This window comes from Myotis nattereri (assembly GCF_964212035.1).
Source record: "Myotis nattereri genome assembly, chromosome: 4".
NCBI lineage: Eukaryota > Metazoa > Chordata > Mammalia > Chiroptera > Vespertilionidae > Myotis > Myotis nattereri.
In genome coordinates, this window is record NC_138079.1 from 79,490,033 (window position 1) to 79,515,205 (window position 25,173).

Below are 25,173 nucleotides of genomic sequence, written 5' to 3' on the forward strand. Positions count from 1 at the left end.
CCCCAAGACACCTCTGCATAAGAGCTTCCTTCTATCTGCCCGTGAAAGACAGTAAGCCTAATTTTAAGGGATTTGAGTAATATTGGTCCCAGTTAGAAGTAGAGTTCAGTACATTTAGGTTAATAATCTAATTTTGTTTCTCCTTGCAGGGTTTTGGGACTTTTGACATGGACTGTTTTAAAAAGTATGGAAACATGTGGGGGTGAGTATTCGGGAAACTCTCCTTGGATAGACACGGTTTTGATTGGGGACCCCATGGCATGCAGGACAATCTCAGCCCAGAGCCTCTGGAATAAAGCACCTACTGTGAAGCTTTTGGAGGCTTGTCCTCTAGGACCCCAGATGTCACCAGGTGTCCAGGCTGCATTCGGAATCAGGATGGGGAGTTGCAGGTTATCATTCTCTCAAGACTTTGATGGCCTAGGGACTCCTGGCAGCACTTTCTGTCCAGTGTCTCATTATTCCCCTCGTCTCCACTTTCCTTCCCTTAGGTCTCTTTTGATTGAATGAAATGCATTATTTCAGACCCTTCTTCTTTCAAACTTTTAATAAAATCCTAACCTGAGGCTATGTTTTTATTGATTTTAAAGGAGAAAGGGAAAGAGGGAGGCAGAGAGAGAGAGAGAGAGAGAGAGAGAGAGAGAGAGAGAGAGAGAGAGAAATGTTAGAGAGAAACATTGATTGGTTGTCTCCTGCACATGTCCTGACCAGAAATCAAACCCACAACCTTTTGTTGTAGAGGACAACACTCCAACCAACTGAGCCACCTGGCCAGGGCAGATCCTTCTAAACCAGCCGTGGGCAAACTACGTCCCGCGGGCCGGATCAGGCCCGTTTGAAATGAATAAAACTATTGGAAAAAAAGACCGTACCCTTTTATGTAATGATGTTTACTTTGAATTTATATTAGTTCACACAAACACTCCATCCATGCTTTTGTTCCGGCCCTCCGGTCCAGTTTAAGAACCCACTGTGGCCCTCGAGTCAAAAAGTTTGCCCACCCCTGAACTATCCTCATAAATGTCTATCATAATCTCTTACCCACATGATTGACTATTAATTAAAATCCAAAATTCTTCATTTTAAATTTGATTTGTTATATCCTTTTGAAAACAGGCTGTGGGTCTAGGTCAGTGGTCGGCAAACTGCAGCCCCCTGAGTGTGGCTCTTCCACAAAATACCACGTGTGGGCCTGCACGTAAAGTGGGATTGAAACTTCGTGGCCACACTCAAGGGGCCAAAGAGCCGCATGTGGCTCGCGAGCCGCGGTTTTCTGACCATGGGTCTAGGTAAACAGAATGGGAAACCATGTCTGCTTGGCTTTGTTTTTACCTCCTCCACACATGTGGAGTTTGGGTTTTAAAAAATGTTTAAGCCAAGACTTCTCAATAGAGGTTTAGTTTATACAAGTATTGCGTTACCTACCCTATTCTACTGACTTTGAAGAGATGTAGGATTTTGCAAAGTGGCCTTGGCCAGTTGCAGCGGCTGTTCCCACTCGGAGCTGCTGGAGGTGTGGTGAGAGCCGCAGGAGGGGTGTAACGTGGTGTTCTGTCCTAGAAGCAAAGGGGGAAAGGCTTTGCTTCTCAGTACTTTCTCATACTCTTCAAATCCTCAGAAACCATAAGGTTCTACTGAGCTGGCAGGGTCCAGAAAGGCTACGTGATGGAGTAGAGGGAACACACAGCACTGGGTCACCACTGGCCCAGCTCCAACTGCCCTCCCAACATTGACCACTTGTGAGCTCAGCATGGAGTCACTTTCATTCTTTAGAAAGTGGTTCTCGCGCTTGGGTGTGTATAAGCACCAGCTTGGAGAGTGTGTTAAACATGCAGATTCTTGGGGTTTAGTCCCCAGCAGCACCGAATCCATAGTATCAGGGCTGGGGCCCAAGAATATGAATGTTGCCTGGTATTGTAACAAACTCTAAGGCTGGTGTGAGGTCATTAATGTAGTGGGTTACCCAAAACCGTGTGTCTCTCCACCCAGGTGTTTTTGAAAAACACAATGGGGAGAAGGGAATCATCCAAGAAATATAGTCAATCAGTCTGACCAATCTAAGTGCCACCGCAATTACTTATATCACTGCTTCAACCCTAAATGTACTTGACACCCCCTTACACCTTCTGAGCTTCAGAAGATTTTTTGGAAATGGGCAGCATTAAGTGCAGGGGTCCTCATCCATTTTTATATGGATCACAAAACGATTAGAAAGTCCTCTGAGGAGCCAAAGAAAGAATAGATAAGACTTGTGGAAAATTTCCCATTATATTCTAGTTAATGAAATGATTTATAGTAAAAAATAAAATGCTAGAGGACAGTGTTACTAAACTTATAGCAAACCTCATGTAATTCAACTTATAGTAAACCAGCCAGGAGATGGCCAGGTTGGGATGTATCCCAGAAAGAGTCAGCTTGTGTGGTGTGTGTGTTAAAAGTGGCCCGGCTGCTGGCTGATGTCTCCTACATGGGGCCCGAGGTCCACTTAGGACCCACAGATAGAATAAATATAATGAAAAGAAAAGATTTTTAAATGAATAGTGCACGCTCCTTTGTATGTTTTATTCTCTTTGTCCTTTGTTTTAAATATTTCTAAACTTGATTCTACCAACCAAGGACTTCTCTCTAATAGTTAAAATACTTCCTTTAAGCAATTGTAAACCAGTAAACACACTTTAGAAAATAGGGCAAAGAAATCACTCATATTTCTACTCTATTTTTTTTTTACATCCCAAGTCTTTTGTATTTACAGACATATTTTCATGTATTTGTGATCACTATGTCTACACTTTTCATCTAATACTATGTCATATGCATTTTTAATGTTTTTATATATCTTTAAAAGTATTTTTTTAAGTAAGTGGGTGGGTGTGTATGTTCTTTTTTTCTGTTCTCAGATAATTTACTGGCCTTCTTCTATTTACTAACTTAACTTTCTTTTTGATAACTTGATAATGAAATATTTGAAACATACAAAAACTTATAAAGATTGGTATAGGAAATTCCCACAAAAACACCATCTGAATAAATAAATTCGGCAATGAAGCAGGATACAAAATTAATATCCAAAAATCTATGACCTTTTTATAAACCAATAATGAACTCAAAGAGAAACTAAAAAAACAATCCCATTTACCATTACACCATAAAAATTAAGATATCTAGGAATAAACTTAACTAAGTAGGTAAAATACTTGTACTTGGAAAACTACAGGACATTGAAAAAAGAGATAGAAGAAGACATAAACAACTGGAAGAACATACCATATTCATGGATTGGCAGAATCAACATCATTAAAATGTCCATACTACCGAAGGCAATCAACAGATTCAATGCAATCCCCATTAAAATACCAACAGTATATTTCAAAGACCTAGAACAAACTCTCCAAAAATTCATCTAAAAAAAGACACCAAAGAGCCACAGCAATCCTGAGAAAGAAGAACAAAGTTGGAGGGAGAGAGAGGTAGAAATATCAATGATGAGAATCATTGAACATAGGCCCCTGCACACACCCTTCTGGGTATTGAGTCCGCAACCCGGGCATGTGCTCTAACCAGGAATTGAACAGTGACCTCATGAATCAGAGGTTGACGCTCAACCACTGAGCCACACCACCTGGGCTGTCCTGTTCATTTTAATCAGCTCTTTTTCCCCAATTTAGGTTCTATGATGGTCGGCAGCCTGTGTTGGCGATCACGGATCCAGACATGATCAAAGCAATCCTAGTGAAAGAATGTTATTCAGTCTTCACAAATCGGCGGGTAGGTATTCATTCCTTTTAAAACTAAATTGTTATTTATATTTAATATTGAAAAAATAAGAAACCAAGATGGCGGCATAGGTAAACACCAGAGTTTGCTGCCTCGCAAAACAACTCAAAAATACAACTAAAAGATGGAACAGACATCATCCAGAACCACAGGAAGGCTGGCTGAATGGAAATTCGACAACTAGAAGGAAAGAGAAAAGCTTATGGAGACTCAGAGGAGGAGCGTTGCGGAAGTAAAATACTAAGGTACAGAGGTGCACGGGGAGCGGGCTGTCGGCTGAGGGTGCGGTTGTCTTTTGCAATTGGGAGGGAGTCTCAGGCTCTGAGCTCCAGTTCTGGGTGAGTCTTTGGGGCCCCAGACCCATACGGGAGAAACTGGACTGTCTGGCATCGGTCCAAACTCTAGGGCAGCAATCTCTCAGAGGTGCTTGCAGCAATTACCAGGACATTGAGAAGTGGAGCCTCTGAGGGCAGGACTGAGAGCAGCCATAACTGCTAGCCCCGCCCTGTTGATCCCGAGAGACCCACACAGCCCAATCCCTGCAGGGAGGCTTTTGCTGGGTAGCCTCAGGCAAAGGCTAGATTAGCACCTCCCTAGAGAACCAGGAGCAGGTGTGCCCAATGTTCAGAATGGGACCATCCAGTTTTCACCTCCTCAAACCCATAAAGGACACACTCAGGGGGCAGACTCAGGGAGCACCAAAGCCTCATTGAAGCAAGTCTTGCCCCAGAGGGGTGTCTCCAGCACAGAAGTTCTCCCACTGCAGACACAGCTGATTCTCACAGCCAATTTGCCTGGAGGTCAATTCCTCCCAGTGATACCTACAACAATCAAGGCTTAACTACAACAAGACTGTGCACAAAGACCACAAGGTGGTGCACCACGAGTGTGCTCCTCAGGTAATTGGGGAGGCTGAACCACTGGGCCCTAGAGGACACTTAGCACAGAAAACCACTTTATCAACACAGGGAAGCATAAAAAAATGTGGAGACAAAGAAAAAGGACACAAATGACAGAAATGGAGGAAAGCAAACGACTGGATATAGAGTTCAAAACCACACTAGTAAGTTTTTTCAAGAACTTTCTTGAAGCCACCAATAAATTTAGTAAGACACTCGAAAAGACTGGTGAGACCACTGATAAATGTAGTGAGATCCTCGAGAAATCTAGTCAAACCCTCGAGGTTATGATAAAGGACAAACTGGAAATTAAGCATACACTAACTGAAATAACGGATATTATGCAGACTCCCAACAGCAGACTAGAGGATCGCAAGAATCAAGTCAAAGATGTTAAATACAAAGAAGCAAAAAACACCCAACTGGAAAAGCAAAATGAAAAAAGAATCAAAAATATGAAGATAGTGTAAGAAGCCTCTGGGACAGCTTCAAGTGTACCAACATCTGAATTATAGGGATGCCAGAAGAAGAGAGAGAGCAAGATATTGAAAACCTATTTGAAGAAATAAGGACAGAAAACTTCCCCTACCTGGTGAAAGAAATAGACTTACAAGTCCAGGAAGCGCAGAGAACCCCAAACAAAAGGAACCCAAAGAGGACCACACCAAGACACATCATAATTAAAATGCCAAGAGCAAAAGACAAAGAGAGAATCTTAAAAGCAGCAAGAGAAAGAAACTCAGTTACCTACAAGGGAGTACCCATACAACTGTCAGCTGATTTCTCAACAGAAACTTTGCAGGCCAGAAGGGAGTGGCAAGAAATATTCAAAGTGATGAAAGCCAAGAACCTACAACCAAGATTACTTTATCCAGCAAAGCTATCATTCAGAATTGAAGGTCAGATAAAGAGCTTCACAGATAAGAAAAAGCTAAAGGAGTTCATCACCACCAAACCAGTATTATATGAAATGCTGAAAGGTATCCTTTAAGAAGAGGAAGAAGAAGAAAAAGGTAAAGATACAAATTATGAACAACAAATACACATCTATCAACAAGTGAATCTAAAAATCAAGTGAATAAAGAATCTGATGAACAGAATGAACTGGTGATTATAATAGAATCAGGGGCATAGAAAGGGAGTGGACTGACTATTCTTGGGGTGGGGGATGTGGGAAGAGACTGGACAAAAACCGTGCATCTATGGAAGAGGACAGTGGGTGGGGAGTGAGGGCAGAGGGTGGGTGGGAACTGGGTAGAGGGGAGTTATGGGGGGAAAAAAGAGGAACAAATGTAATAATCTGAACAATAAAGATTTAATTTTAAAAAAAGAAAAAATAATAAACAGGAAGTTGTCAGAAAATATATCCATGTAGGTCCCATGTCATGTACCCTTCATTCTGTTTCTCCCAATAGTGATGTCCTATATAACTATAGTACAACATCAGAGCAGATATTTCACATTGGTGCTATCCAGAGCTTATTCAGATTTCGATAGTTTTATCTGCACTCATTTGTGTGTGTGTTGCTTATAAAATTTTATCATACATATAGATTTGTGTAACTACCACCACAATGAAGACAGAACTGTTCCATCACCATAAGTCTTCTTCTTATTCTTTTATCGTCACAGTGTGTAGCTTGCCTTTTCCTTTATGAGAGTCCTTAGCAGTGCAAACAGTTTTTTAAATTGATGAAGCCAATTTATCAATTTTTCCTTTTATGAGTTGGGCTTTTTGTGCCCAAGTCCAAAAACTCTTCTCATAGACCTAGGCCCCAAAGATTTTCTTCTATTTCTCTAAATATTATGTAGGTTTATGTTGTACATTTAAGTATATGATCCATCTTTTTCTAATTTTTGCATAAGGTGTGAACTGTAGGTCGAGGTTCTTTTTTTCCCTATGAATGTCTATTTGCTGCAACACCATTTGTGAAAAGGCTATCCTTCATCCATCACCCCCGCCCTCACACACACACACACACACACACACACACACACACACACACGCACACAACTCCTCCTAAGGGAAGGATCCACGAACCAGCTCATGCCCAGCTTGGGGGAGTGTGTGGCAGACTTGCCTAGAAGATGACTGTCTTGGGCTGCAGAGCGGGAAATGGCAGCGGTGCCGGGAGCCGGTCCATCCTTGCTGTTTCAAAGGACCTGGCATATATGGCATACTGTTCTTAAAATGTTTGCTCACCTTCTTGGCACTATGTGTTTTAACCAAGGTCTCCTCTCTGAGAAAGATTGTTTCCCCAGGTAGGGATTTTCCCCTGAAGTTAGGGAGGGAATAAAACCCCTCAACTAAGTGCCAGGCGGGTAATTAATCACTTTAACTACGAACAATCATGCCTAAGCTACATAATCTTTACTCCCTGGAATGGAGATAAGAAACGCCCTAACCTTTGTAATAGAGATTGATAGGATTGAATCAACTGGTATAAATACAGATGTAACAAGACAGCAGGAGACAGAACTAAGGAGACAGAACCTAGGCACAGAACCTACACAGAACGTTCTCTAGGGACAGAAGAACTTCGCTGGAGAGAACATGGCAAAAGATCCTGGACAGAAACTGGCCTCAGAACCTAGAGACAGAACCTAGCGAGAGAACATGGCAAAAGATCCTGGACTGAACCTGACTACAGAAATTGGCAAGAGAACCTGACTAGAACCTGGTGACTGAACCTGGCTGGAGAACCTGGACAGAACCTGGCTGGAGAACCTAGCGAGGGAACATGGACACAGAACCTCTCTGGAGATCCAGACCAGAACTTGGCTGAAGATCCTGGCTAGGCTGCTGATCAACTGAACACTGTCTCCATGTCCTTCCTTCTTCACCGACTCCGTCTACGCCTTTGGGAACCCCTGGACCTGCTGGGGTTGGACCCCGGCACAGCGGGAAGGAAAGCAGGGAGAGAAGGCCAGCACAAAAATACAGGCCTCCTCTCTGAATGGCCCTCGTCTTGTCTTCCTAAACCATTATATCTGTGCATGTCTCATTACAGTTAGACTAAAGCAGCCCCACCTGTACACCCACCTGGACTCCAGATCCTCGGGCACATACCTCACTTGCTTATGAGGCTCGTTTATCTGTGGAACAAGGTTAATGTTTCTGGTGGAGGCTTGAACTGGCCAAAAAGACTGTTGTCTGAGCTTGGTGTCATGTGCTAGCAGGTGGGAGGGACAGGTTCTGACCTGCCAAGTCCCCTAGCAATATTTATCTTGAGAAGAAGTGGACTGTAGGACTTGTTGGAAACAAGGGCAGGTCCTATTTAGGAGGCGCTGGGCTGGAGCAGATTACAAGGGAGTTTGGGTTTGTTCATCTCTCCAAAGGTGCATGGTTTGGACCTTCAGGCAGCCACCCTGATACTAAGCACTCACCGAACAGCTGCAGGGAACTGGGCTGGTACTATGCACAAGCCCAGCCACATACGCCGGTGTTGGCTGCTGGAGTGGATCCCAGGACTCAGGGTGGTAGCACAACTCGGGGCAGCTCTAGTGAGCGTGGAGGGCGGGAAGGCAGGGCTCAGGATGCTAGAATCTGCAAGTGTGAAAACCTGTGGAACTATCAGCAGCAAAACCAGCAGGGTGTTCACAGAGGCTGTGCTGGCTCTTGGTTTCCTCAGCAGCTGTTGAGGGCTGGTGGGGTCTTCTGCAGAGCAGGACGTGGGAAATCATGACTAGCAGTTCCTTCTCTTCTTCTTTGTTCTTTGCTGTCACTAGATTGTTCATCTAAGCCAGCAGAGTGGGCATAGTGAAACTGAAGCAGGCCATTTGTACAGCGCCCTGAAAGGGTAGAGAAAATTGGCACTTACCCTGTTGTTCCTTCTGCAGCAAGAGCAAGTCTCTCAGGCTGCGGAGTCCCTCCTGGCACCGAGCGGTGCTGGCCTGGGGGGTGACATGATGCAGGCAAAAGGAAACTATTCTCCCTACCCATTCTGTTCAGTTATTCTCAGGGTTGTTTGTGTGTTTTTTTCTCCACTCTGTGGCTGAAGATTCTTGAGTGAACTACTGAACTCTCCTAGACCTATTTTTGTGTGTGGATAGCTGTCCAATTGTTCTTTGTGGGGCAACAGAAGCTGGAGTCTCTGACGTTGCCATCTTAGTGATGTTACTCCAAGCTTTCATTAGTAAATGTGATGTTAGCTGTAGATGCTCTTTATCAACTTAGAAACTCTCTCTCTCTTCCTAGTTGGTGAGGTGTTTTGTGTTTTGTTTTGTTTTTTTTTATCATGAATGCATAATGGAGATATACATTTTAAAACAAAACATAGTGTTAAAAGATGAAAATAAGTCTCAAGTAGGGTGGCTTGATAGGCCAGTCCCAGCCTGAGAAATAGAATTATCTCTTCCTTGTCCTTCTATCACTGGTGGAAAAATATACAAATTTCCACGTGATTTTGTTATTTTTTAATGATAACAAATAGATTCCTAATCTTTTAAGTAGTAACTACTTTTTTGTAAAAAAAAATCACCATATCAAGACATTCTTTTTTTCAGGTTGCTTATGTTGTATATATAAGTAAAAAAAACAACTGGTCTGAGGCAATATACAATTTACCAAAGCTATCTGGCTATCAGTCAAGAATCCCTTTCTATTCTGCACAGCCCTGGAGGATATACTAGGACTTATTCCTATGTATTCCCCTGAAAAAGCAGTTTCCCTAACACATGGGTCATTTGCACTGAAAAACATGATTAAAATAAAGGCTGGAAACCACATCAGGTGGCTGGATGTCTCCTGCACCTTCATGAGATGCTAGACATTTGGGAGAAGTATGCACTGAGTATCTAGCACAGGGCTTGCTACTAAGTAGACCGTCACTAAATATTTGTTGAATAATTGATGCCCATTTAACAAATTTTCTTCAACTGCTGAGAACTTCAAAACTTATGCAGGGCAAAATGTCTTTTTATTTTAACTCTAGCCTATGCCTGCAGTGGGATTTATGAAAAGTGCCATCTCTATATCTGAGGATGAAACTTGGAAGAGAATCCGAACATTGCTATCTCCAACCTTCACCAGTGGAAAGCTCAAGGAGGTAAGGGTATAAGAGGATATTTAATTTGATATTTAAAGAATGCATCTGGGGACAGGTAGAAAGTAAGATTGTTTCTTTCCCAGGGTAGCCTGCTGAATTTGAACTTTCTAATAATGGTCTTTCATCTTTATATCCTAGAAGTGACAATATAAGATTCATTATAAGATAACACTTACTGCTCCATGCTTGAGAAAGCCAGGTCTTCTAGTACTCGAGTCTTCCCACTAACTGCGGGTGTTGTTGTATTTTGTGTCTAGATGTTCCCCATCATTGGCCAGTATGCAGATGGGTTGGTCAGCAACCTGAGGAAGGAAGCAGAGAAAGGCAAGCCCATCACCTTGAAAGAGTAAGTAGGAGGCCAGCTGCTGGAATTTGGAGCTCTGCTCCAAGACACCCCCTCCCCGCCCTGCCCCCCCCCCCCCAGCCGCCTGACAGAACCCAATTCCCACTGAATTACTGTAATGACCAGAAAGAGGTGTGTGGTGTTAGAACTCCAATGGGCTATCCAAGAGGATGTGGCTCCTCCAAGAAGCAGGGCAGCCAGGAAAGAAAGATCTTCTGCTGTGTACATGAACCAGGAATAATTTGTCTGCTTAGTTGTCACCCTGGATATTCTTGAAGACAAAAATACATAGTTTAGAAAGTAGAAACATGATTGTACCAAAGTTTTCAGTATAGAGGATGTGAAATACTGGCAGGGGAAGGCACTGGTATGTATTAGTGAGCAGTGGGTGGAGCAGGGAAGTTACAATGGAGAACTTGGAATAACTTCATGATTTTGGTGAGGATACCAGCAAAATATGAAATATTAAACCTTCCCACCACTTCTCCTTTCTTTAGTCTCAAATTAAAGAATGTCCTGTATAGACTATTGGTAGGGTGAGCATGTCATTTATTGTCTAAATTAAGATATGTTTAACTATGCAGGAACAGCACAGGTAAAGTGGGACTCATCTGGGGAAACTGGGGACATCTGATCAGTTACCTATGGGATTCCCCCAAATTGATTTTGGGGTGATTTTTAAAATTATTTCTTAAACCAGAAACATTCTTAGTTCTTACATTTTACAGAAATGAATGTGCCCCTGAGATCACTGGACTTGAAGACAGTGGGTCTTTCAGGAGCTTTAGCAGGAGTGCAGAGAAGGAGCGATGGCATTCCTGGCCACTCAGACCAGGGTGCTGCTGTTCTGTCAGGTGCTGAAGCGGAATCAGCTCTGAGTATAGACACTGGGGTGAGGCAAGACCCTTGTCAATGTCACCTTTCTTGACGCCACTGGGAGGAGTCATTACCTACCCTTGGTCCTGCTCAAGCACAGTATGGCTACTATTGTCCAGACTCAAAACACACTACTGTACTTTGCCTGATTATGGGTCTCCTTCCCTCTGACTGACCTCCTATTGCTCACAGGTGGGTCTAACTTGCCTTGGTGTCCCCATAACCCAGCACAGGGCCAGCTGTATCACTGGCATCTGATAAACACCTCATGATGGACTGTGACAGGAGCATAGATTCTTTAGGTGATCCAGCCGATGGTTTTGACAGTTGTGTGGCTCTTTACCTGTCTTTGCCTGGGCATATGAATTTACGTGTCCTTCCTATTGTATGTGTTGGTAAGGATAGTAAAGAGATGCTGACTTTAATTTTGTATGTCTTTATTTCTCTACTCAGCATGTTTGGGGCCTACAGCATGGATGTGATTACTGGCACATCATTTGGAGTGAACATCGATTCCCTGAACAACCCACAAGATCCCTTTGTGGAAAATATCAAGAGGCTCTTAAAATTTGATTTCCTCGACCCATTCTTTTTCTGCCTAAGTATGTGGACTACTGTATTTTTTTTCTTTCTCCCTCATGTCCTCCCTCTTTCCACCACCTCTTCTCTCTCTCTCTCTCTCTCTCTCTCTCTCTCTCTCTCTCTCTCCCTCCCTCTCAGCTCATTTGAGATATCATTCACATACTATATAATTCAGCCAGTTAAAATGTACAATTCTATCATTTTTACAACCTAGTGTCTGTCAACAGATAAATGAATACAAAATCTGGCATATATACATAAATGATAGATAGATAGATAGATAGATAGATAGATAGATAGATAGATAGATAGATAATAGATAGAATGGATATTATTCAGTCATAAAAAGGAAGAAAATCTTGCCATATGCAACAAGATGGATGGACTTTGAGGGCATTATGCTAAGTGAAATAAGTCAGACAGAGAAAGACAAATACTGTAGGATCTCACTTATATGTGGGATCTAAAAAAATACCCAAACTCATAGAAAAATAAGAAATGATTTGTGTTTATCAGAGGCAGAGTTTGAGGGTGGGAGTTTTAGTTGAAAGTGCTCAAAAGATACTAACTCTCAGTTATAAGATAAACAAGAGTCTAGATTCTTAACGTTCTAATCACACAGAAAGAAAAATATTTTTAACTATGTACAGTGATTTATGTTAACTAAACTTATTATGGTCATTATTCCACAATATATGTATATCTAGTCATTATGCTGTATACCTTAAACTATGTCAATTATAACTCAATGAAGTGGAAAAATTGTTTTTAGTACATTCAGAGATATGTGCAGCCATCATTATATTACCTAGAACAATAGAGGCCCAGTGCACGACGTTTGTGCACTGGGGGGAGTCCCTCAGCCCGGCCTGTGCCCTCTCACAGTCCGGGACCCCTAGGGAGATGTATGCTGCCACAGAGGTGGGAGAGGCTCCCACCACCACCGCTGCACTCGCCAGCCGTGAGCCCGGCTTCTGGCTGAACGGTGCTCCCCCTGTGGGAGCACACTGACCACCAGGGGGGCAGCTCCTGCATTGAGTGTCTGCCCCTTGGTGGTCAGTGCACGTCATAGTGACTGGTCATTCCACCATTCAGTCAATTTGCATACAGTAGGTCCTTGGGTTACATCGGAGATCTGTTCCAACGGCGTGAAGTAACGTGATTTTTGCTCTAAGTTGGAACCCACCTACATAAGCACCTATGTCACTCACATACCCAGCAGTAATGAAGTGAAACAGTAAAAAAAATTTAAAAGAAAGATAACAATTCCTGACCTTTACTTGTGGTAAATAAATAATAAAAAAACATAAAGCACATATGCACATATGTCAAAATGATGGAACTTCTTTTAAAGTAAATAAATGGGAGAGGGCAATGTAACCACAAAACAACATATGTCTAGTCCAACATAACCCAAGGACTGTCTGCATTAGGGTTTTATTATATAGGATTTTTGTCAACTTAGATATATGGTACTTTTTAACATTAACATTCCACTCCCTTTAGCTCTAAGCAACCTCTAACCTACTTTCTGTCTCTGTAAATTTGCCTATGCTGGACACTTCATATAAATAAAATCACATAAGTGTATTTTTGTTGCTGGCTTTTAAAAATTTAGTATAATGTCTTCAAGGTTCATCCATGTTGTAGTATGTATCAGTATTTTATATTTATTATGACCCAATAATATTCCATTGTATGAACATTATGTTTATTCATTCATCAGTTAATGAGCATTTTGGTTGTTTCTACCTTTTGGCTCTTGTGAATAATGTTGCTGTAAACATTCTATACACTTTTTTGTGATTACCTATTTCAATTTTGGGGGGTTTCATTTGGTTTTAATTCAGGGGTGGAATTGCTAAATACTATATTAATCTGTGTTTACCTTATCAAGGACCTGCTAAACTTTATTCTACAGTAGTGACACCATTTTACATCCCCATCAGTAATGTATGAAGGTTTGAATTTCTCCACACCCTCACCAATACTTGGTTGACATTTTTCTATCTTTTTTATTATGACCATTCTAGTAGATATGAAGTAGTATATCATTGTGGTTTTTATTTACATTTCTCTAATGACTAACGATGTTGAGCAACTTTTGATGTATTTGTTGGCCATCTTTGTATCTTCTTTAGATAAATTTCTATTCAAATGCTTTGAGCATTTACATTTGAGTTGTTTGTCTTTTTGTTGTTGAGCTGTGAGAATTCTTTATATATTCTAGATAAAAATTCCTTATCAGATATGAGTTCAGAATTTTTCTCCTATTCTGTAGATGTCTTTTCTTTTTCTTTGTGCCTTTGAAGCACAACATTTTTCATTTTGCTGATCTATAATTTATGTATTTTTTCTTTTATTGCCTGAGGTTTGGGTGTCATGTATAAAATCCATTGTCAAAAAAAAAGATCCATTATGAAATATGTCATAAATAGTTATCACTTGGGCCAAGGATTGAACCTGCAATCGAGGTACATGCCCTTGACCAGGAATCAAACCCATAAGCCTTTGGTCCAAGGGCCCACGCACTAACCACTGAGAAAAACTGGCCAGGGCATATCTATTTCTTTTTGTGTCAGTTTCTGTAGTTGTGTCTTTCTAGAAATTTGTCCATTTTATTTAACTTATTTATTGGCATACAGTTGTTAATAATATCCCCTTATAGTTTTTTAATTTTTTAATGTCAGTAATAATCTCCCCTTTTTCATTTCTGATGCCAGAAGTTTGGATCTTTTTTTTTTCTTGGTCAATTTACCTAAATGTGTTCAAAGAATCTTTTGATTTCATTAATCTTCCCTATTGTTTTTTATTCTTTATTGTATTAGTTTCTTTCTTATCTGTATCATTGCTTCCTCCTGCTTGCTTTTGGTTTTGTTTGCTCTTTTTTTCAGTGTGTTAAGGAGAAAAGTTTGATTATTGATTTGAGATCATTGTTCTCTTTAAATGTAGACATTTATAGCCATAAATTTCTCTCTGAGTGCTGCTTTTGCTGCATCCATAAATTTTGGCATGCTTTCTCTTAATTTTTATTTATCTCAAAGTATTTCCTAATTGCCCCTTTGATTTTTGTAGGACCCATGGATTATTTAGAAGGGTATTTTTAAATTTCCACATAGCAGTGAGTTTCCCAATTTTCTTTATTATTAATTTCTAATTTCATTCCATTATGGTTGAATGACATACACTGTATTATTTCTATCCTAGCTACAAATTCATTTTTTCAAAATATACTTTTGTTAATATTTATATTATTATACAATGCACATTTCCCATAGAATTTTCAGAATTGTTTTAAAAGACAAAGAAGGAACAAGAATCACCTATAATTAAACTCTCAGATACAATCATTGTTGACATTTTAGTGTCTAGTGTTCCACTGTGTCCATGCATGTGTATCTGACTACTATTTCAAGAACAGGGTGATTAATTAAATAAATCAGACTCTGCTCCGATTTAGATAAAAGACAAAGCCATTCAGGGATGTAATCCTGTTTCTTTAGTCATCCAGAAGATGGGGAAGGGGCCATGATCTCACTGCTATAGTGATGGCCCGTCTGTGTGGACTTGCCGTTGCACAGCCACGGGCTTGGAAGTCTGAGCACAGGGCAGAGAGGGACTGGCTCCTGGTTGAGAAGCCTGGTGTCTTTTACTCTCCTCATTGGTAGAGAAAATTTTAAGTGCTCCTGGTACATTTCATATTTTCATTGTGCTTTCTTTTTTCTTGCAGCACTCTTTCCATTCCTTGGCCCAGTTTTTGAAGCATTTAATATTTTCATGTTCCCAAAAAGTGTGACTGATTTTTTCAAAAAATCTGTAAAAAGAATGAAAGAAAATCGCCTCCAAGATAAACAAAAGGTAAAATCTGGTGGTGGTTACGTGAGTGCGTTTACGCTTTGTAAATTTATTGAGCTGGATACTTATGATTTGTGCACCTCTCTTTTAGGTAGATAGAGAACTCTAGGTTTACAGGAGGAAAGTTCTAACATTTTGTGGGGAATGAAGAAGGTGGAGGTTAGGAAAGGAAATAAAAAATGAGTCAGAGAGACTTGTCTAAAATGTAATATAATAATAGGCACAAAGGTCAGTATATCACTGCATGAATATTATTGAGATGAAAAGTTTTCCACTTCCCTTCAGTAAATTATCAAAGTATAAAAGTTGCTGTTTAAAATTTGTTTTCCTGGTATAATTCCCCAGAGTTAAAATTGGCAAAGAATCACATCAATTCCAAGCCTCTTATTTTACACATTCTGCAGTGGGAGTTCCCAGCAGGCCCCTGGCGGAGGGCTCTATGTTAAACTGAAGCCTGCTCAGGGACTGGAGAGGGCAGTAGTCTTCTCTGGGCATTGAGGTTGCAAGCTAGCTAACCCAGCTTTGCCTTCATGGGCCTGGAGGCCAGCACAAGAATGTGTCTACAGGCCATGGGGATACGATTAGGTACCCCGGAATGGTACTGAACGTTGTGGAGAGTTCTGAGATGGTGGCACTTGAAGCTGCTCACAGAAAAACTGCCAATGAACTCTTGAAATATCAGGAGATTCATCTATGTGGCCATTCATTAAGAATTAAGTCTAGAGAGAAAGAAAGGTTTGAGGTCAGGGACATTTTTGTGAGCATGTAAGCATGACAGGAGAGGGAGCAGGCAATTCTTTGGCTATGTTCAAGAGTAAGAGAAGCTGAAGATCAGAGAGAGTGAGGACCAAAGAGCAGCTGGGCATGATGGCTGGATCTTTCTCAGGCAAACACCGTGCTCTCCAAGATTTATAGCTGGATGTTTTTATTCATTGATAACTCAAGCAACACTAGGCACCCTTCTGGATTTAAAGGGGCCATCTTATCAGGAAAGAAATTTAGTATTGCACTTTTTTGTTGTTGTTAATCCTCACCTGAGGATATTTTTCCATTGATTTTTAGGGAGAAAGGAAAGGAGAGGGAAAGACAGAGAAACATTCGATGTGAGAAAAACACATTGATTGGTTGCCTCTTGCACAAGCCTGGACCAGGGCCTGAGCCGGGGTAGAGCCTGCAACCAAGTTATGTGCCCTTGGCCAGAATCAAACTCAGGACCCTTTGATCTGCAGGCCGACACTCCATGTACTGAGCCAAACCGGCTAGGGCTAGTATTGCACTCATGATTTATTTCTAACATTGAATTTTTTCCTTCTGCTTCCAGCACCGAGTGGATTTACTTCAGCTGATGATTAACTCTCAGAATTCCAAAGAAACAGACTCCCATAAAGGTAAACAAGGCATGCTTCAGTGAGCCAGTGATGGGAGGCTCAGAGGTAGTTGATGACCTTAACTTGGAACACTTGGTTAAAATTGTGTTCACTAGCTTAATCTACTATAAAGTTTTATTTTTCATTTGTAATTAATAAGGAACTTGTGGGGAAACCTTTGAGACTAAGTAAATATTCTGTTCCTCTTCAAACTTTCACCTACTAGTTTTATCATCTATGGATGGTTTTTGACTAGTCATTATTACTATGATGGTTGCAAAATTATGACTTTCTAATTCTATCATTTCTTCTACATTTATGAATTGACTAGAGGCCTGGTGCACAAAATTCATGCATGGGTAGGGTCCCTAGGCCTGGCCAGTGATCAGGGCAGATTGGGGCCTTACTTTCCCGGCTGTTGGCCAGGACATTCCTTCGTTCCACGCTGCCCCCTGGTGGTCAGCATATCATAGCAAGAGGGTGAACTCCGGGTCAGTCGAATTCCCGAGGGGACAATTTGCATTTTAGCCTTTTATTATATTTTTTTTAAATCTTTATTGTTCAGATTATTACCGTTGTTCCTCTTCCCCCCCCCCCCCCCATAGCTCCCCTCTACCTGGTTCCCACCCCCCCTATACCCTCACCCCCCCACTGTCCTTATCCATAGGTGCACGATTTTTGTCCAGTCTCTTCCTGCATCTCCAACACCCCTTTCCCCCCCAAGAATAGTCAGTCCACTCCCTTTCTATGCCCCTGATTCTATTATAATCACCAGTTCATTCTGTTCATCAGATTCTTTATTCACTTGATTTTCAGATTCACTTGTTGATAGATGTGTATTTGTTGTTCATAATTTGTATCTTTACCTTTTTCTTCTTCTTCCTCTTCTTAAAGGATACCTTCAGCATTTCATGTAATACTGGTTTGGTGGTGATGAACTCCTTTAGCTTTTCCTTATCTGTGAAGCTCTTTATCTGACCTTCAATTCTGAATGATAGCTTTGCTGGATAAAGTAATCTTGGTTGTAGGTTCTTGGCATTCATCACTTTGAATATTTCTTGCCACTCCCTTCTGGCCTGCAAAGTTTCTGTTGAGAAATCAGCTGACAGTTGTATGGGTACTCCCTTGTAGGTAACTGAGTTTCTTTCTCTTGCTGCTTTTAAGATTCTCTCTTTGTCTTTTGCTCTTGGCATTTTAATTATGAGGTGTCTTGGTGTGGTCCTCTTTGGATTCCTTTTGTTTGGGGTTCTCTGCGCTTCCTGGACTTGTAAGTCTATTTCTTTCACCAGGTAGGGGAAGTTTTCTGCCCTTATTTCTTCAAATAGGTTTTCAATATCTTGCTCTCTCTCTTCTTCTGGCACCCCTATAATTCGGATGTTGGTACGCTTGAAGTTGTCCCAGAGGCTCCTTACACTATCTTCGTATTTTTGGATTCTTTTTTCATTTTGCTTTTCCAGTTGGGTGTTTTTTGCTTCTTCGTATTTCAAATTTTTGACTTGATTCTTGTGATCCTCTAGTCTGCTGTTGGAACTCTGCATAATATCCTTTATTTCAGTCAGTGTATGCTTAATTTCTAGTTGGTCTTTTTTCATAACCTCGAGGGTCTCACTAGATTTCTTGAGGGTCTCACTACATTTATCGGTGGTCTCACCAGACTTTTTGAGGGTCTTACTAAATTTATCGGCGGTTTCTAGAAAGTTCTTGAAAAACCTTACTAGTGTGGTTTTGAACTCTATATCCAGTCATTTGCTTTCCTCCATTTCTGTCATTTGTGTCCTGTTTCTTTGTCTCCGCATTTTTTATGGTTCCTTGTGTTGTAGAGTGGCTTTGTGTGCTAGGTGTCCTATAGGGCCCAGTGGTTCAGCCTCCCCAATTACTTGAGGTGGACACTCTTGGTGCACCCCCTTTGTGGGCTTTGTGCACAGTCTTACTGTAGTTAAGCCTTGATTGTTGTAGGTAACACTGGGAGGAATTGACCTCCAGGCCAATTGGCTGTGAGAATCAGCTGTGTCTACAGTGGGAGAACTTCCATGCTGAAGACACCCTTATGAGGCAAGACTTGCTTTAGTGGGGCTTTGGTGCTCACTGAGACTGCACCCTGAGTGTGTCCCTTATGGATCTGAGGAGTTGTAGTTGGATGGTCCCACTCTGACCACTGGGTACACTGGCTCTTGGATCTAAGGAGGTGCTAATTTAGCCTCTTCCTGAGGCTACCCAGCAGGAGCTACGAAGAGATCTGCAGATCCCCCTTTCTTGTTTGGGGTTTGGAGGTGCCCAAATGAGGCCCAGCTGTGAAGCAATGCAAGCTGCTGTGGGGCCTTGGGCCTTCTCTTGGAAGTTCTGGGTCTGTCTGGCCCAGCTGCAGTTTGTTGGGTAATTTTCAGATTGCAAAGGGCCAGGGCATTCATATGCAAAAGCCTTTGCTGCAGCTTGGGTGGGGCGGGGTCTCAGGGAGTCAACAGGGTGGAGCAAACAGCTATGGCTGATCCTCAGCCCTGCCCTAAGGGGCCCCGCATCTCAGTGTCCCAGTAATCGCTGCAAGCACCTTTGAAAGAAAGCTGCCCTTGAGTTCCGAGTTCTGCCCACTGCCAGATAGTCCAGTTTCTCCCTGTATGAGTCTGGGTCCCCAGAGACTCACCTGGAACTGGAGTTCAGAGCAGTCGGGGGCTTGTGACTCCCTCCCGATTCAGAAAGACAGCCGCGTCCTCAGTTGCCAGCCCTTGCCGTGTGCGCCTCCATACCTCTGCACTTCCGCACCTCATCTGAGTCTCAGTGTGCTTTTCTCTTTCCTTCTAGTTGTAGAATTTCCACTCAGCCAGCCTTCCTGTGGTTCTGGATGATGTCCGTTTTGTCTTTTAGTTGTATTTTTGAATTTGTTGTGGGAGGCAGCAATTTCCGCTGTTTACCTATGCCGCCATCTTGGTTTCTCCTAGCCTTTTATTATATAAGATGTTTCATTGTAAAGTGTTCTGTTCTCTCTCATTTATTATTTATTTATTTATTTATGTCAATATGAGCTTATATATTATAAATTTACTCTCTTACATCTTTTTTTTGGTGATCAAATTCTTTTAGGTTTGTTCACTGGAGTTCCTTTAAGTGGGCTCTGGGTTTCTTCCCTCTTTCATTTTAATATTTTATTTTTCCAATATAGTTTTTTAGGGTAATTTTAGATTCACATCAAAATTCTACAGAAGGTACAGAGACTTAATATGCCACCTCCCTCTACCTATACACAGATTCCTCAACTATCAAAATCCCACACAGGTGTGGATCATTTGTTATAACTAGTGAACATATAATAAAACATGATTACCACACAAATTTCATAGTTTACATAAGGAGTCACTCTTGGTATTATACATTCTAGGGTTTTGACAAATGTATAATGGCATATACTAGTATACAGAGTGTCCAGTATCATTTTTACCTATCATTTTTAAAAAATATGTTCTTATTGATTTCAGAGAGAAGGGAGAGGGAGAGAGAAATAAAAACATCAATGATGAGAATCATCTATTGGCTGCTTCCTGCACACCCCCTACTGGGGATCAAGGTTGCAACCCAGGCATGTGCCCTGACCAAAAATTGAACCATGATCTCCTGGTTCACAGGTCAATACTCAACCATTGAGCCACACCAGCTGGGCTTTGCCTATCATTGCTTTTGTGTGCACTTCCTTGCTTCCTGGCATGAGAAAATTCTAGGTTTCTCCTTATTTACCCTGATCAAGGCTTGAATCAGTCATTTCTCAAGGAGCTTTGGTCACTTTAGTAAGAAGTGATATTTAGAAACCAATATCTACGATCTGGGAACGCTCATTCCTACTAGGGCTTTTTTTCTTCTAGATCTCCTTAGTGGACAAACCTAGTAATATCAAATATATCTATACAGATCTGATAAATGTAAGTATTCCTATATATACTCGTAACTAGACAAAGGATTCCCCATCTCTCTCTCAAAAATCTGATTAATAACTTATTTCCATAATATAAATAATCCCATTATGGTTAATTTTAAACTACCAATAGTCTGACAACCATCTTACAAAATGTCTGAATATTTAACGTTCAGTTCTACAGAGCAGGGATGAGATGACTCTAATACACCATTATAAATACACTAGAGGTCCAGTGCATGAAATTCTTGCGGGGGGGGGGGGGGTCCCTCAGCCCGGCCTGCACCCTTTCCAATCTGGGACCCCTCAGGGGATATCCTAAGCTGGCAGTCAGACATCCCTCTGGCAATCTGGGATCACTGGCTCCTAACCGCTTGCCTGCTTGATTGCCCCTAACTGCCTCTGACTGCTGGCCTGATGCCCCTAACCGCCTCTGCCTGCCTGCCTTATCGCCCCTAAAGACCTCTGCCTGCCAGCCTGACAGCCCCTAACTGCTCCCCTGCCTGCTGGCCTGATGGCTCCCTGCCTGCTGGCCTAACCACTCCCCTGCAGGCCTGATCACCCCCAAATGCACTCCCCTGCTGGCCTGATCCCCCTAACTGCCCTCCCCTCTGGACTGATTGCCCCCAACTGTCCTCCCCTGCCAGCCTGATGGCCCCTAAACTGCTTGCTCCCTTGCTGGCCTGATCGCCCCTAATCGCCTCTGCCTCAGCCCCCACCACTGTGGCTTTGTCCAGAAGGAAGTCGAACATCTGGAAGATGTCCGGTCCACCCAGTCTAATTAGCACATTACCCTTTTATTAGTATAGATATTCATTATTCAATACAGTAATTACTAGACACATGTGACTATTGAACATTTGTGTTGTGGCCAGTGCAACTGAAAACAATCTTAAATTGTATTTAATTTTAATTAATTAAGATCTAAAGTTAAATTATCACTTGTGGCTTGTGACTACCATATTGGACAGCACAGTTCTAAACTTTGAATATTATGTGGTATATGCTAACTGGGGGAAAGAATTTCATAGCTGAATTTATCCTCCAAAAGCATCACAAAAATCCTCATTGAAAAGTCATTTTCAAATCCTCATTGAAAAGTCAGAACTCTGTAGAGCTTTTGTACACTTTTTTTAATTGTTTTTAGTTGTCAATTACATGGTTGGGGTAAGCCCATATTTATTTCATGCTCTAAGTATCTAAAAGTTATAGTATACTTCAAACAAATAGATTAGAGCCTGACCATGCTTAGTTTCTCTCAGGAGAAAATATAAAAAGAGACCAATTTGATCACAAGGGCTATTTGCTGAGCATAAAATAGAGCAAAGAGAGGGGGCAGGTGCTGAGAAAGATGACATTCAGGTCATGATTGAATGAACATTGCTAATTCCACTTACTGGACCCTACATTTCTGTATTTCATGCTGTCCAATGCCCTTCTATTGGCACATTCTTTTTTCTGCTATTTTAATGCCATTGATTAGACTAAGATCAATCACCAATCTTCCACCTTTTTTTAAATCTCTGCAGTTTTTGTCCATATCTCAGATCATCAATTTTGAAGGCATGTGTCCCAAGTCTTTTATTACCTAATACCTCTTAAAGGTTTAATCCGTGCTTCCCAAGCTGGGTTGTGCACACAAATTACATCTCTCTTTTGCAATAATATGATGCAGTCTTTTCATTTTTCAAGGGCCATCTTACAAAAGAGTGCTTTCTTTATATTAGGTGACTTCCAAGGGCAGAACTAATGCAGCAATAATTGTCAGGAAGGCCTATTTGGGCCCAATATAAGGAAGATATTTACAACTATTAACATTGTATAAAAGTGGAATGATTTCCCTGAAGAGGTAGTGAGCTTTCCATCATTGGTGTTATTTTAAAAAAAAATCAAAACACTAGATAAAATGGATAATCCTGAAAAGGGTATTCAGGCAGTAGGTTGAAATAAAGTTCATCAATGACTGTAAACCCCCCAAAATAATAATAAAAATAAATAAATACTATTTTTAAATTAGAGTTTTCATTCAATATTATTTTGTATTAGTTTCAGATGTACATTTTAGTGGTTAGACAATCACATATTTTACAAAGTGATCCTCCTAATATTTCAAGCACCCATCTGATACCATACAGAGTTATTACATTATTGACTGTATTTCTTTTATATATGTACTAGAGGCCTGGTGCACGAAATTGGTGCACGGGGGCCGGGGTGTGTATCCCTCAGTCCAGCCTGCACCCTCTCCAATCTGGGACCCCTTGAGGGATGTCTGACTGCCCATTTAGGCCCGATCCCACTGGATCCCCACCTGATCCCAATTTAGGCCCACTGGGATTGGGTCTAAATGGGCAGTCGGACATCCCTCTCACAATCAGGGACTGCTGGCTCCCAACCGCTTACCTGCCTGCCAGCCTGATCACCCTCTAACCACTCCCCTGCCAGACTGATTGATGCCTAACTGCTCCACTGCCGGCCCGATTGCCCCTAACTGCCCTCCCCTGTCAGCCTGGTCACCCCTAACTGCCCTCCCTTGCCAGCCTGGTCGCCCCCAACCACCCTCCCCTGCAGGCCTGATAACCTCTAACTGTCCTCCCCTGCCTACCTGGTTGCCCCCAACCGCCCTCCACTGCTGGCCCAGTCACCCCTAACTTCCCTCCCTTGCCAGCCTGGTTTCCCCTAACTGCCCTCCCCTGCTGGCTTGATTGCCCCTAACTGCCCTCACCTGCCAGCCTGATCACCCCCAACTGCCCTCCCCAGCAGGCCTGGGTCCCCAAAACTGTCCTCCCTTGTAGGCCTGATTGCCTCCAACTGCCCTCCCTTTCAGGCCTGGTCCCTCCCAACTGCCCTCCCCTGCAGGCCTGGTCACCTCCAACTGCCCTCCCCTTCAGGCCTGGTCCCCCTCATCTGCCCTCCCCTGCAGACCTGGGTCCCCCCAACTGTCCTCCCTTGTGGGCCTGATTGCCCCAAATTGCCCTCCCTTTCAGGCCTGGTCCCTCCTAAATGCCCTCCCCTGCTGGCCTGATCACCCACAACTGCCCTCCCCTGCCAGCCATCTTGTGGTGGCTATCTTGTGTCCACATGGGGGCGGCATCTTTGACCACAAGGGGGCGGCCATTTTGTGTGTTAGAGTGATGGTCAATTTGCATATTACCTCTTTATTATATAGGATTATTTTATTGATTTCAGAGAGGAAGGGAGAGGGAGAAAGATATAGAAACATCAATGATGAGAGAGAATCATGGATTGGCTGCCTCCTGCACACCCCCCACTGGGGATCGAGCCCGCAACTCAGGCATGTACCCTTGACTGGAATCAAACTTGGGACCCTTTAGTCCTCAGGCCAAAACTTTCCACTGAGCCAAACCAGCTAGAGCTTGTCTTTATTTCTTATGTTGTCCTTTATATCCACATGATTTTGTAACTACCAATTTGTACCTCTTAATCCCTTTACCTTTTTCATCCAGTCCCACTACTCCACTCCCTCTGGCAACCATCAGTCTTTTATTTGTATCTATGAGTCTGTTTCTATTTTGTTTGTTCATTTATTTTGGTGTTTAGATTCCACCTATAAGTAAAATCATACAGTAACTGTCTTTCTCTGTCTGACTTATTTCTCTTAGCATAATACCCTCTAGTCCATTCATACTGTTGCAAATTATAAGATTTTATTCTTTTTAGTGGCTAAGTAATAATCCATTTGACAGGCACTTGGGTTGCTTCCAAACCTTGGCTATCATAAATGACATTACAATGAACATAGGGGTGCATATAGTCTTTCAAATTACTGTTTTGGGATTCTCTGGATATACACCCACAAGTGGAACATGGGGTCATAAGGCAGTTCCATTTTTAATTTTTTGAGGACCCTCCATACTGCTTTCCACAGTGGTTGCCCGAATCTGCATTCCCACCAACAGTGCAAGAGTGTTTCCTTTTCTCCACATCCTTGCCACCACTTGTTGTTTGTTGATTTATTGATGTTAGCCATTCTGACAAGTGTGAGGTAATATATCATTGTGATTTTAATTTACATTTCTCTGACAATTAGTGATGTTGAGCATCTTTTCATATGTCTATTGGTCATCTGTATGTCCTCTTTAAAGAAGTGTCTATGCAGAACCTTTGTCCACTTTTTAATTGGATTATTGGGGGGCTGGGGTTGGTTTGAGTTGCATAAGTTCTTTGTAAATTTGGAGTATTAACACCTCATGGAATGTATCATTGGTGAATATTGTCTCCCATTCAGTAGGTTGTTTTGTTGATGGTTTCCTTTGCTGTGTAAACTTTTTAGTTTGATGTAGTCCCATTTATTTATAGTTTCCCTTGCCCAAGCAGTAATGTCAGGAAAAAATATTGCCAAGAAAAATGTCAGAGATTTTACTGCCTCTGTTTTCTTCTAGGGTTTTTATGGTTCAAGTCTTACATTTAAGTCTTTAATTCATTTTGAGTTTATTCTTATATATGGTGTAAAAAGATAGTCTAGGCCCTGACCAGTATGGCTCAGTTGGTTGGAGCATCCTCCCGTACA

The 25,173-nt window shown here is 41.9% G+C and overlaps 1 protein-coding gene across 1 annotated transcript in view; it reads left to right on the top strand.

The window, feature by feature from the left end:
- The window catches only part of LOC308517930 (cytochrome P450 3A12-like), a gene marked incomplete at its 3' end in the record, with an annotated part of 39,738 nt that overhangs the window by 4,683 nt on the left and 9,882 nt on the right, over window positions 1–25,173 (top strand). The window contains exons 3-9 of the mRNA XM_081089479.1: window positions 150–202; window positions 3,666–3,765; window positions 9,608–9,721; window positions 9,979–10,067; window positions 11,394–11,542; window positions 15,253–15,380; window positions 16,699–16,765. Of these exons, the coding sequence (XP_080945605.1) occupies window positions 150–202; window positions 3,666–3,765; window positions 9,608–9,721; window positions 9,979–10,067; window positions 11,394–11,542; window positions 15,253–15,380; window positions 16,699–16,765 (700 nt within the window). The remainder of the gene's footprint in view (window positions 1–149; window positions 203–3,665; window positions 3,766–9,607; window positions 9,722–9,978; window positions 10,068–11,393; window positions 11,543–15,252; window positions 15,381–16,698; window positions 16,766–25,173) is intronic.